Raw genomic sequence first — 14296 nt, forward strand, 5'->3', positions numbered from 1 at the left:
CTTTCATTAATTTTACAATTAAGATGTCTTGGGGCTGGAGAGATGGCTCAGTAGTTAAGAACACATACTGCCATTCTAGAGAACCCAAGTTTGGTTTCCAGCACCCATGTTAAGTGGCTCACAACTGCCTATAACTACACAGGATCTTTTCTGTTCTCCTTGGACATCTGCACTCATAGGTATATGCCCAGATGTTCCCCTCACCAGTACACATAAGCACATCATTAAAAATTAAAAATTTGAGAAGATCAGGGAGGGGAGATCTTATATCTCTGATCTCCTTGGGCACCAAATTTTCATGTACATAACCACACTTACACACATACATATATAAATACATACATACATACAGTACATACCTCCATACATACATACATTTATTTTAAAGAAGAAAAAAAAAAACCTCTGCTGCTTTTGTAGTGTAACGGACTGGCAGAGATGTGGTGGTCATTCCTACAGTCTGCTTTTCCTTATTCTTCTTTTTTTCCCCTAAGCTTTTCGGTTGCTTAAGAGAGTAAAGTATTAGTTTCCATAAGTTATTGATAAATAATGGTTACTAATTTGTGGCTGCTTTTCTATTGGAGATAGGCCTTTTCAGATATCTGGTATTCATGGTGGGGATGATAGAATATTCATTATAACTTTCAAATTAAACTCACTAACAAGTGAATTAGCTTTTACATTTCAATATTACATTTATATTTCAAGCTGTTCTATGTCACCTAATTAAAATTCATAGGGCAGGCTGGGGAGATGGCTCAGAGTATAAAGCCTGAGCTACACAAGTGTGAGGCCTGGAGATTAGATCCTCATCCCTTGTAAATGTGGGCGCATAGTTCTGAGGCTCCACAGGTGACAAGGGAATCTAGTTGTATTAAATCAGTGAGCTCTGGGTTCAGTTGAAAGAGCTTGCATCAATGAATGTGATAGTCACCAAAGACAATTCCTGATGCCCACCATGGACTTTCATCTGTGAGTCTGTGCTTGAGAGTGTGTGTTGTGGGGTGTGTGTGTGTGTGTGTGTGTGTGTGTGTGTGTGTGCAAGTGCATGTATCACACAAACGTGCAAGCAGTAAATAAATAAACCACCTGCAGTAGAGCATTAGGTTCAGAATTATCTTTCATTGTAATGTCTGAGGGCCTGTACTGTCTGACTTATTTAAGATACTTTGGTGAAGAAATTAGTTCTTATTTGAATGCTTATGATTGTTTATGAAGAGAGCAGTAAAATAGAAACATCAGAAAAGCAAAATGGCGTGAGGGTGGACTTGCAGGTCTGGCTCTTAGTCTCCTCCCTTTCTTCCTCCATCACCCTTCCTTCTCGCCCTTTCTCAGCAGGCTTGCTGAGAGGAAGGCCATCATTCTCATTTTGTTCTTTCACATTTAATATCTAGAATGTGGGTTTTTTATTGTTGGTGAGTGGAAAAGGACATGAGAAAAGGCACTTGCACTTTGAAATGTAACGTTTTTAGATTAGAGATGTAACGTTTTTAGATTAGAGATGTAACGTTTTTAAGATTAGAAATGTATATTGAAGATGGTAAAGATAAGAAAAACTAGAAGAAAAGCGACTACTAACAACAAAACTTCATAACAACAACTAAGTTTCTGAGTTGTGTTATTTCTCATGAATGAGACAGATATAACTCAACCAACCAGACCCTGCAGATAAGCACTGTGGCTACGATGGTCCAGAATGTAACCTGTGTTCTGGTCTACCAGGAATTTGTCTACTTTTGCCCCAGTTCCTAACTGGAGAAAAATGTAGATTTTAGGCCTTCTCTACTTGTTTCTCTACTTGTTTTTTTCTGAAATGTGTCAGTATAAAGATATTGCTCTTTCCAGAGTGCAGGATGAATTTCAGATATGCCCTGATGCCCTTGCACTTGTTTCTCATAGTTGCAGTGTTACAAGTCCCTGTGTGATATGTCTGTCCTCAGTGGCTTCCTAAGATGTGAATAATTTTGAGCTCATTTGCCTGCCTTTTAAATGAATGCGCCTGATTCTCTTAAGCGTCCTCTGTAGACAGCATTTTGACTTATAAAGTTGCTTCTCTCAGCAGTACTTTTGGGGTCTGTGAAATCCAGGCTAGTGTCTAGGTTTGCTATCTGGAAGACCAGAAAGGCAGTTGTGATCTAACATGCTGCTGCCATTTCTATTCCAGGGACAGGGGAGAGTGGCAAGAGTACCTTCATTAAGCAGATGAGGATCATCCACGGGTCGGGGTACTCTGATGAAGACAAGAGGGGCTTTACCAAACTGGTGTATCAGAACATCTTTACAGCCATGCAGGCCATGATCAGAGCTATGGACACTCTCAAGATCCCATACAAGTATGAACACAATAAGGTAAGTGGACTCATTACAACACTTGCCACTGTGGGGTCTAAACCCTTCTAGAGTGGACCGTGGGTATTTGGGATGTACTTTATCCCCTCCCCTCTCCTTATGACCTCATCTCCTCTCCCTCCCCTCCCTGTATGGATGGGTACACAGGTGCTGGCTTGTGGAGGCTAGAAGTGTCTTCCTCTCTCATCTTCACCTTATTGGATTGTTTATAAAGAAAAAGACTTTAAGGGGTTGGGGGTTTAGCTCAGTGTGTTGCCTAGGGGAAGCTAAGGCCTGGGTTCGGTCCCCAGCTCGGAAAAAAAACAAAAACAAAAACAAAAACAAAAAAAAAAAAAAAAAAAAAAATAAAGAAAAGACTTTAACTATTACCTGGCCTGTTTGATAATAGAAAATTGTTCACAGTTGCAAAAGTGGTTCTATCTTTTTGGAGTGCCACAGCAACACTGGAATTTCCTTTAATACTGCCCAAGTGTTGCTTCATTGAATGAGAAGTTTCACTGGCTGTGGAGGGAGCGTGGACCAGATGGCATGGCACTGTGTGTCTTTTTATAAGCCTCACTCTTTTCTAAGGATTCTAAACTTAGGAAGCGGCTCGTAATGCATTTCAGTAAGTTGCACACTTTTACCAAACTCCGATTCATTTTTCCTTGACTGTAGGTATCCATTGTTTAGTCCTTGGGAGTTCTTGACTAAAAAAGCAAGTTTATATAATGGTGAGGGGCTTCAACCCACCCCACATTGAGGAAGCACATGTTTTTGGATTTCTTTTGAACAAACAGTGATAAAGAGTTTATTTATAAATACCATCTTGTCTTCTCTCTGAATACAAGTGTTCATAGCCAACGATAAAAGAGATTGTCATTTAGTGAAGCCTGCTTATGTAAAGTGTAGGACCACGAGACTAGTTCTTTATTTAGTTCTTTCTAAAAGGACGAATTTCATTCATCTTACACAGATATGTTCTTCTGATTACATTCTCTGTCTTGATCTAGAATTTGATTATTAATAAAAAGGAAGCGATAGTGTGCCTCTGTATTAGCATGGCTAGGGAACTGTCTGGAATTGCAGTGTGGTAAAGAAGGCCTGAATTTGGCAGATGGTGTTCTTCCTGTATTTCTGTTGTAGTATTTCATATGTCATGCATTGTCTCCTCAGTCTGCAGGGTACCTCAGGAAGCAAGCATGCTCTTTGGGAGTATTCCCCCCCACAGCAAAACAGGGACAAAGCAGAGGCTTTTGCCGATAGAATCCTGGTATCCCTGTGATTTGTGATTTCTGTAAGGCAGAGCAGAAGTATCTACAGTCTGTCCATTGCCGGTCGCTGTAGGAGGAAAGCAGCTGATATGGTGCTGTTACATGAAAAGGAATGATAGTGGGGACTCAGTCTGTTCTACCTTCAAGCTGACAAGTTTACTTTCTTTTCATTCTATAGTTCGAGCATCCTCGATCTGAAAATCTAAGATCTCATCATGCGGAGGACAAAGGATAGCTTGCAGGATTCAGTCTTTCCTTCCCTGTCTAAATTCAGTAAAATTACTAAAAAATTTGTGTAAAATTGCTACTAGGCTATGAGTATGAAAGACAAGTGAATTTTAGTTTAGATTTCAGCCTCATCTCACAGAGACTTGTGTATATGCATGTGTTACCATATGTAAAAGCTCTGCATTCTAGAATGTTTCTGGTGCAAGCTTTTCTGACAAGGATACTCACCCTTACCTAGGCTCTAAGTTTGGTCTTTGGAGTTCTGATGGTTCATTTAGCAACCAGTCTTTAGCTCCCTTTGCCTAAGTAGCTACAGGCTGTCACTATGACACCCGGTTTTCCTTTTCATTTGGAGTGGAGGGAAACTAAGTGGACCAGTAAGTGCTAAGAATAAGAAGGGCATGTTACAGGAAAGTACCTCATTAGGGTTGGGGGATGATTCAGTCAGTAAAGCACTTACTGTGTAAGCCTCAAGATCTAAGTTCTTTCCTCAGAATTGAGCTAAACTGCTGAGGCATTATTACATGGGCATGTAATCCCAGCATTGGAGATGCAAAGACGGAAGGATCCAAAGACTCCTTAGCCAGCCAGCTAGCCTAATTGATGAGCGTCAGGCAAATGAGAATGGTACCAGGGACATCCTCCAGCCCTCACTCTCTTGCTTAGTGAATGTATATATACCCACTCCTAAGATGTAAGCATTTGTTAAAGATGTTTAAATTATTCTAATTTTTTGTATTTTCTTTAAAAAAAATTCAAGATCTTCAATGCTATTTTCCAGGAAAAGTAGCCAAAATTCTAAAGGCTATATTGTTCCTGTCTTTGATCAACTCAATAAGAAATTGCTACTTAAAAACAAAACAAAACAAAACCAAGGGAATTTTCTTAGTTCGCAGAATGACCACACACTGATTGCACTGAGGAATTTCCACCTGTGTAATAAACAGAACCCACAGTCTGCTGTTTTGGTTTGCCTGTCAAAAAGTGAGGGGAGCCACAGATTTTGTAGGCTGTAGAAACCAACCACTGGATGAGGAAGAAGAGGAAAACTTTTGAGGCGTGAGCTCACAGGAGGCCTGAGAAGCTGAAGGACTGTGCTTGGGAGAGATGAACTTCAGCCCATTTCAATCTTTCAGCACTCACTCCTGCTTCGAATTCCTGGGAAAAAGTGTTGGATTGGCCGAGTCTGGATTCTTTGCTAGTTCTTTAGACAGGGGAAGGAAGTCTGGTCAATGTGATTGACAGTCCCTGGGGGAAATCTGGGTACTGCTAGTGGAAAAAGGAGAACAATTCTGGCCCAGCTCACAAATGTCTACTACAAAAGTACACAGTCGATTTATAACATGGAATGACATGTGAACTCTCTGTAGATGCAAGTCCTTTGAGTTTACTTAGCATTTACCCTAAAATGAAATTTCTTATTCTGGACTTACTCTGAGTTACAGGGTGGGAAGGGACTTAAAGAGGCTACTGACTCAGTGACAGCTATCTGCTCTCCGTTTGCTCTGCGGTGAGTCCATACCAGCATCTGAGTCCTAGCAAGGAAGAGCCAAAGAATCTGGCAGTCTTTACATTTGTTAAGATATCTTCATTTCTTCATAGTCTAGGCCTGAATTTTCTCATGTGTGGGAGTGGGACAAATAATAAGATGGTTTCAAAGTTCAAAAGATAATACACGGGAAATACCTTTACACTTTTTGGCAGTGCCAAGTAGAGGAAAGCAATCCTTGGAGTGATGGCTGTTGGGATGGGATGCCGAAGGGGACACAGAGCACTCCTCACCTGGACATGTTCACAACAGGAGGGAATTTGAACATGTGGCATTTTCTAAAGCAGTCTTAAGAAATTAAAGCAGGTGATGAACTAGACAATCTGAAGTCCCTTCTGATAGTTCCCTTGTGCCAATCCCTCTTTTAAAACAGACAGGAGAGGACTGAAGTGAGGAAAGAGTGCAACAGTAGACTGGCACTGGCTCTTCTCCCTTCTGTGTTCTTACTGAATGAAGCACAGTTTATGCACAGAAGAGCATGTGGGTTCTCAGGAGTGAGTTTCGAGTGTCACTACTTTGAACATGTCTGTACCTAAAGCTCTTACTTATTCTGAGTCAACACAGCCAGTACCTTAGGCTCATTACCTCTTATTCTAGATAAATCTACCAACCTCAGGGGATCACCTCCTTGATGTTTAAGGACATTTACTTTACCAGTGTTTCAGCCAGTATATGTGAAGGCACATGTTGTATGAACTTTGGTATCTGTATTTCACTTAAATCATATTTGAGGGGTCCCATAGAATTTTGCCTGGTGGTGAAAATATTTTTTTTTTATCTGTTTTGTTAAATGGTCACATTTGTTTAACATCTAGTTTTCTAGCTATGTAGGCACTCTTGAAACTGGCTTTGGTATACATAAGAATAATACATATTTAGGATTTACAATGTTAAGTTAGAAAGTATATATTTAGTCACTTCCAGTGCATATGTATTACCAAAGAGTTTTCTAGAACATGCTAACATTTATATGGCCTTTGTTTATAAGAACTGTAGTCGTTCCACATCAACAGCAGTTGATATGTCTTTTTTTGCTAATCTGGGGTTAGTTGGTATGCTTGCATTATTTCTTTGATCATATTGAATACTTTTTCATGTTCGTTTTAAAACAAAACCACATAAACTTTTTACCCTGTCTCTATTGGATTACCTGATTTATTATTGCTTTGTAGGAGCTCTTTATATATTAAGGATACAACTCTGTGCTTAGTAAATGCAATTGTGATTATCTTCTTTACTTGGTGATTTACTTTTCATTTTCTTACTGGTTCCTCCAGTGAAAGTTCTTAATCTTAGTCTAGTTAGTCATTTTTCTTCCTCCAATTAGTCCTTTTAAAGTAATCTTTGCTTACTTTAAATTCATATAAATAACCTGGACTTTTTCTTTTTTGTAGATATATATTTTTATTGGATATTTCTTTATTTACATTTCAAATGTTATTCCCTTTCCTGGTTTCTTGTCCATAAGCCCCCTATTCCTCCCCCTCCTCTTCTTCTATAAGGGTATTCCCCCTCCCCAACCACCCCCATTTCTCCTCTTCCCGCCCTGAGATCCCCTAACACTGGGGCGGAGGGGTGGGGTCAAGCCTTGGCAGGATCAAGGGCTTCTCCTCCCATTGGGCCTAACAAGGCCATCTTCTGCTACATATGCAGTTGGAGCCATGGGTCAGTCCATGTATAGTCTTTTGGTAGTGGTTTAGTCCCTGGGAGCTCTGGTTGGTTAGTATTGTTGTTCTTAGGGGGTTGCAAACCCTTTCAGCTCCTTTAATCCTTTCTCTAACTCTTCCAGTAGGGGTCCCTTTCTCAGTTCAATGGTTGTCTGTGAGCATCCCCCTCTGTATTTGTCATGCTCTGGTTGACCCTCTCAGGAGACAGCTATATCAGGCTCCTGTCAGCACGCACTTCTTGGCTTCATCAATATTGTCTAGTTTGGGTAGCTGTATATATATATATATATATATATATATATATATATATATATATATATATATATATATATATATACATATATACATATATACACACATCATACATACATATATATACACATATACATATACATACCCATACACATACACATACCCATACACATACACTTACACATATACATACATATACATAGGCTGGATCCCCAGGTGGGGCAGGCTCTGAATGGCCATTCCTTCAGTCTCTGCTCCAAACTTTGTCTACATATTTCCTCCTATGAATATTTTTGTTCCCCCTTTTAAGGAGGACTGAAGCATCCACACTTTGGTCGTCCTTCTTCTTGGGTTTCATGTGTTCTGTGGATTGTATCTTCAGTAATTCGAGCTTTTGGGCTAGTATCCACTTATCAGTGAGTGCATACCATGTGTGTTTATAGCTAAAATAAACTTCTTCATATATTGTAGAGTGCTGTGTGAAATAAGGAGCCACATTTTAATATTTCTGCCTTGCAGTCTTACTGACCCAGCTGATTTACCACATACCATCCGGGACCGTGCAGGATCGCCCTGGACACATACGATGGATGTGGTTCGTTTATTTTGTGTCTCTTTCTGTCTGTCAGTACTAAACTACTGATGACCAAGCTGTATAAGGAGTTTTGATATTGGACAGGGTAAGTCCAATAAGCTTTGGTTTTTCTCTTTGAGACTGGACAGAAGCTGTGTTGATTCTCTTATATTTAAAGAGTTTTTGGTTTTGTTCTTTATCTAGGAAAAAATTGTCATTTTGGTTAGGCTTCCTAGGCAGAACCCAAGTGTTTTTGTAGCTTACTCTGTAAAGCAATGTCTTCCTTTTCCCAAGGCCTCTGCATGTTTGCTGTTGAGCTTGTGTTTATCTGTGGCCAAGTACAAAGCCTTTTATTTTCCTAGATTGATAACATGACATTAAAAAAAAAAAAAAAACCAACAGCAGTTACATCACTGCTGAAGGTTGAACTTGCTTTGTGCTTTCATTAGTATTTGTCTTTTTAGCATTTCATTTAAAAAGAGTAGAAGCTAGTCTGAGTGCAGCGGGAATCAGTTCCCTTTCCAGCAGTGTCTTTTGGGCTGACATTTCCTCTGCAGCACAAATTAGCTAATGCTTTAGCAGAATCCTTTCCTGTTTCCTGTCGCCAGTGTCTACAGCACTTGAATTGAACAGGTTTGTCTGGATTTTCGTTCTTCATTGTGTGATCTGTAGCTTTTGTGGAACTAGGCCATTTTCTGTGGTGCAGTATAAAAGCTTAGGTTAAGTAAGAAGGTAATAATGAAAGCTGTCTTGCCACTTGTTAACTGTAGTGTTTTAATCTGGGTTTTAAATGTTTTATTTATGTGTTCCAACTTGTTTTTTGAGTATACAAAAACAAATGAACCTGTATGTTGTTTAGTATGGTTTGATCTGGTTTTTGATTTTTGAGATAGGGTATCTTAGTTACTTTTCTATTGGAGTGATAAAACATTATGGCTAAAGCTCCTTAGAGAAGGAATGGATCTTTTGTTTGTTTGTCTGTTGGTTTGTTTTTGTATTTTTGGCTTTTGATCCTAGACAAGTGAGTGACTGTCACTGTCATGACAGAGACTTGTCACAGCAGACAGATGGACATGATCCTGGAGCAGCAGTGGAGAGCTCACAGCTCTAACTACAACCAGGAAGCAGACAGCAAACTCAAAATGACAAGTCTTGAAATTCTCAAAGCCCTCCCTGAACAGTGCCACCAACTGGGGACCACATATAAAAGTGGCAGAGCTTTGGCGGCACTCTCACTCTTGCCACCACAGAAGCCTTAACCAGTGTGGTCCTCATGCCTCACAGCCTCCTTAATGCCATCACGGGCAGCAGAAAAACTAGGTAGTTCTGTGCCCACATTCTTGTCTACCTGGCTCGTGTGTACACAGTTCATGTGGGAATATATGTGTGCACACATTCTTGTCTAACTGGCTCGTGTATACACTGTTCATGTAGGAATATATGTGTGCACACATTCTTGTCTAACTGGCTCATGTGTATACTGTTTATTCATATGAGAATAAATCTGAAGACAGACCAGAATTCAACCTGTGTCGCATATAAGCAATGAGTGCCTGTGTATAATGTTTTCTTAGTATGTTATTTGTGTCCTATCTACATCGTGACTCTTCTCTTATCAACATATCCATGTTTTCCACATTCATATTACAAGTCAACTTGAGCTAATCCATTCTGTTTAAAATAATATGACTGGGAACCCTCTTCTAATCTCCACAGGCACTAGACATACACAAAATAAAATATGTAGGCATATATTTTTCTCAACCTACTTTAATAAGGGTTCAACCTCCCCTCTAGCCCATCACCCACCGGACATAGTGGAAAAGAAAGGCTGTTAGGACACAGGGGAAGTGGACCTGTTAAGAAATAGTTCTTTAGGATGATTCCAATCTTCATTGTTCTCAGTTCAGTCCACTAGCAAACACCACATGTGAACCAGCAGCTGCCGTCAGGTCCACTCAGCAGATACCACACAGGAACCAGCAAAGGCAGTTCAATCCTGAAGAAACTGTGAGGCTTCCCAACTAGCCTAAGTCCTCTGAAGCAGCAAGACGTGGCAGGAACCTAGTGAGAAGCTCTTTGTCGAGTTTCTCTCTATGAAGTCACCAGGAATGATGCCCAGCAATGTAATGTAAGGTGAAGACTAGCAAGGACGAGCAATGCAAATCAGTGCTTGAGCTCCCACTGTCTATGGGGTCATATTTATATTCCTTCTAAACGTCATGTGTTTGGTATAGCAAAACTTCCTTTCACCCGTGTCGGCTTAAGCAAAACATTCTTTCATGTGACTGCTTTAACAAAATATCATTTCACTTCTGTGCCCAGCAAAATGTCATTTGACATAACTGAATTTCCAAAGAAACCAGAAGTTATGATTTCGAAAATAAATAGGAAGCTAAGTTTTAAAAATTAGCATGACCAGAAGAATAGCAACACTGGAGGATGGAGTTTAAGCTTTTCTTATTTAAACCTAGCTCAGGATTTAGCACAAAATTTGACTGTGTTGAATGAATGAAATGAATGAATCAATGAATGAATGAACATTTGTTTACCTGGATAAGTGTTGATGCACTACGGTGTGGGCATACTGTTTATGAATACAGTTAATAGAGTCAAGCACAACTTCTTTTGAAACTGACTGTAATTGAATTGCCTTTTGATATTGAACAAAGTAATCTTTGAATTCAGTTTCCTTATTGACAAATAGTGGTTATTATAATTCTACTTCCAGAATATTATGAGAATCTTGACCATGATAGAATCTACTTTTTGCCTTATTTTCCGTTTCTCTTACTTCCAGATTGTTCTCTTTCTTTTCTTCTCCTTTAGCTGAGGCATCCTCACCTTAGTTCAGGCTCCAGGGAGATGCTACCAACATGGGGCCCAGGCCCTTGGGTATGTGGGCAGCTGCAGCCTCAGGCTCACCACAGCACACTATTCAAAAGCACAATTATCACGCAGAGGACCTGGTCAGGAGTCAGGTCATCCTCTAAGGTCAGTCAGCAGCTTTGAGAGAAATAACTAAAAGCAGCATTTTCTCATGTGTTCAGAATTTTCAATATTGTTCATTAAGGAACTCACTGTTTCTTTTTTAAAATGAGTCTGATGGGTTTCTGTTGCTGAGCAGATGGAAAGTACTTGGCATACAGTAACTGAATGGCTAAGTGAAAGATCACCCCTCGTGACAATGGGCAACATTGAACAAGCATGTGTATTGCAGGATGAGATTGACAGTGTTTCCCCAGCCACTTTCTTATTTTGGATGACCCCATGGGATTGTGGCCTCCCCTTCCTCTTTTTGGTAGGTAGAGGACATGGTACATTGTTGGCTACAACCTGCCAAGCTGTTAATGCATCTGTAATTTAGATAACCACTGTGCACTGAAGATGAGCTCTGTGCACCAAGTATTTGATGAATGAGTGGTTGATTCTCAGACTGTGAAGATGATGTATGGGGTGGACAAGATCATCCAGGTGGACAGTTGCTGTGACATCAGCTATTTCTCAATTGAGCTACACTACACCCACCTGGGCATCTCTGGGTGCCATGCAGTTGTGACCTACAAGAAAAACGTGGCTGAGCAGTACATCCAGGTCCTCACGTGATCACTGCTGTGTGGGTGGAGTTGCCTTCCACACCCTGCTCTACTGTCGTTATCTGTGTCCAACTGGACTTCTCTGGTAGAAAGTTCAGCCATGGAAGCCAGGATGAGGGTGGCTTGCATCAGTCAGCAAGCCTGGGGGTAAAGTGCAGGGCAGAAGCTTGGTTTCCAGGTGAAGGAGCCAGGAGTTGGTCAGAGTCAGAACAGCTGTAGCCAAGAGGCTGGGACTGGTGGGACAAAAGCCTCATCTCAGGAGCGCAGCAGGAGCTGGTCAGCGAGGTCCACAGCATCTGGGACACTCTTCTCCAGGCTGAGCCCAGAATGTCTACATTCCCAGACAGCAGTGGATGAGATTGACTGGTTAGGCTAGTAGTAGCTGTTGGAAAAAGCCTCAGTAGGAGAAGCCAAGACCCTGCTTGAGGTAGTACAAGAAGCATGTTGCTCCTTCTCATTGTGCTCTTTTTTTTTTTTTTTTTTTTTTTTTTAAATCTCATAGAAGACCAGGCATGCTTGTATTTAGAACAAAAGCCTTTTCAGCTATTGAGTGTCCCTTCTGACACCTGGAGTATTTTTTTTCTAGCTTGTTTGCCCTATTTTATGTCTTCCAAATTCCTAACTTTTTTTATTTTGTGTGTGTGTGAGAGAGAGTGTGATTGTATTCCTATTTGCCTGCTTGTTTGTTTTAAGAACATTAATGACTAAATGAAAACATAGGAGGGAGTATGGAAACAAATATCATGTTGTTAATATCCTCATGGTTTTTGTAGGTATGCATTCATACAAATATGGACACCAGCAAGCAAACATGCAGGAAAAGTAATGTCACTTTATGCCGGAGAATGATGGTTGCTTAGTTCCTTTTGTGCCTTCTCATCTTATTCTGCTTTTTTCAAAAATTTTTCTAACAAGGCCTCATTATATAACCCTTGAACTTGAAATCCTCTTGCTTTGTTGTTAGTGCTGGGAATTTAGACCTTATCACATGGAGTATGCTTTTTTTTTCTCTAGGAAAATAAAGAGGACTTGCTGTTCTTGCAAAGGACCTGGGTTCCATCACCAGTACCTATACAATGGCTTAACTGTCTGTCACTCTAGTCCCAGGGAATCTGGTGTCTTCCTCGAGTATCAGGCACACATGTGGTGTACACATGTGCATGTAGGCAAAATGCTCATACCCACACAGAGTGATAAAATATGAAATAAAATCATGTAGTCATCACCAATATTGGTGGATGCAGTATAAACTTGTTCTTTGAACAGATACAGTAATTTTATGCTTTTTAAAGTTGGCAAGAAGACATTTGTGAAGTTGTTACCACTGCTCCCTGTGGTGATTGAGCCATTTTCTTTTACAGTCTTGTCTCACTTGTATGAACGGAGAGAGATTTAGAGGAATTGTGTTCCTGCTGAGAAACTGCCATGCTGACATGCATTAACCTGGGTGCTAGGTTCCCCACTTCTTGCAATGTGTACACTTCCTCTGTGGTATATGGTGTAATGGTTTTGAGCTAAACGGATGGATGATGTGCTGAGCATGTCAGATACTGCTGGTTATGATGTAGTGAGGAGACCTAGGTAAGAGTTCTCTTAAGGGTATTTGCCTCTTTATGTGTTCCTGATGGCATTGGCCTAAAGTATGGTCTTAGGATCTGTTTAGCATTGGCTACCTGGCTTCCAAAAGTAATGATATAAGAGCTACTGTTCTATGTATCCCAGACAGACCCTCACCAAAGTTGAGTGTCCAGACAATGTTGTCACAAGTTTTAGGAATTTTGACTGTAGCTTGCTTTGGGCCAGGCAGTGGCAGCTTCCAAATGGAGGTACTATTTGACTCTGAAGGATGTAGAGTAAGCACCCAGCAGGCACTTCTGTGTATTGTATCTATAGTCTCTGAAAAGTTTATAGGGTTTGCACCCAGCCATGGGGAAGGGTCTTCTTTTTATTTGCATAGCAGTCTCTTTTGAGCAAGCTGTATCTACAAATGAAGTTAACCTTTTCTAGTAGGCACAGAAGGCACTGTCCAGTTACCTGAGTGTGGGGTTGGGAACATGATTTTGAGTTCTAAGGCAGCATGTCTGAAATATAACATTAAAGTAAGCATAAACCACACAGGTAGTTTTGCAAACTGTACATTCGTATTCAAGTAGATGTGGGGTGGTCCTAGGATGAGCCTGTGACTTTTTTCTTAAAATTTTGGTTGTGAGCCTAGCCTTTAATGGCTGAGCAATCTCTCCAGCCCAGTGAGTTTCCTTTCTTCACAGGCTTCCAGGTAGTAGTGCTGTTGCTTGAGTCCCTGTGGGCAGAGAACACTGGCTCTGCCATCAGGGGCAGTGTGAAAACACTAGGGACTAATATTAGAGAAAGCACCCCATTGGGTGTCCATCAGTAGGCTTTCAGCCATGGGACATTAAGCTAGTGACTTAAACTCGAAACAGTAGGCTCCCCTTCTGGAAAGTGGGATGATGATGATGGCTCACTTTGTAGTTGATATGAGCATTAATGGGAAAATAGAGCTACTCATTTATAGTGATGTTAGTGCATAGTATGTGGATGCTAAATAGTTGTTAAACTCTTCCTAGAAGGTCGGGGTTAGGAGAGAGAAGCCTTTAAGGAAAGTCCAGAGGTTTTCAGGGAAAAAAAAAAAGTTGATTGCTTAAAGTACAGGAGAGTCTTTGACTTGAGGACTAGATGTAGTCTCCATTATCTATCAGCAACAACAGTGATTTCTTGTGAGCAGCTGTCTGACCTCTGGTTGGACCCAGCATGTAGCATGTAGATGAAAGAACCCTACAGAGCTGGAGGATGTAGATGCTGCTGAAGTC

The 14296-nt window shown here is 40.6% G+C and overlaps 1 protein-coding gene across 1 annotated transcript in view; it reads left to right on the forward strand.

Annotated features, from left to right (window-relative positions):
* Positions 1 to 14296, forward strand: part of Gnaq (G protein subunit alpha q) — a 241284-nt gene that overhangs the window by 85651 nt on the left and 141337 nt on the right. The window contains exon 2 of the mRNA XM_032891682.1: positions 2165 to 2349. Coding sequence (XP_032747573.1) covers positions 2165 to 2349 — 185 coding nt within the window. The remainder of the gene's footprint in view (positions 1 to 2164; positions 2350 to 14296) is intronic.

The sequence above is a fragment of the Rattus rattus genome, chromosome 2 (assembly GCF_011064425.1).
Source record: "Rattus rattus isolate New Zealand chromosome 2, Rrattus_CSIRO_v1, whole genome shotgun sequence".
Classification (NCBI taxonomy): Eukaryota; Metazoa; Chordata; class Mammalia; order Rodentia; family Muridae; genus Rattus; species Rattus rattus.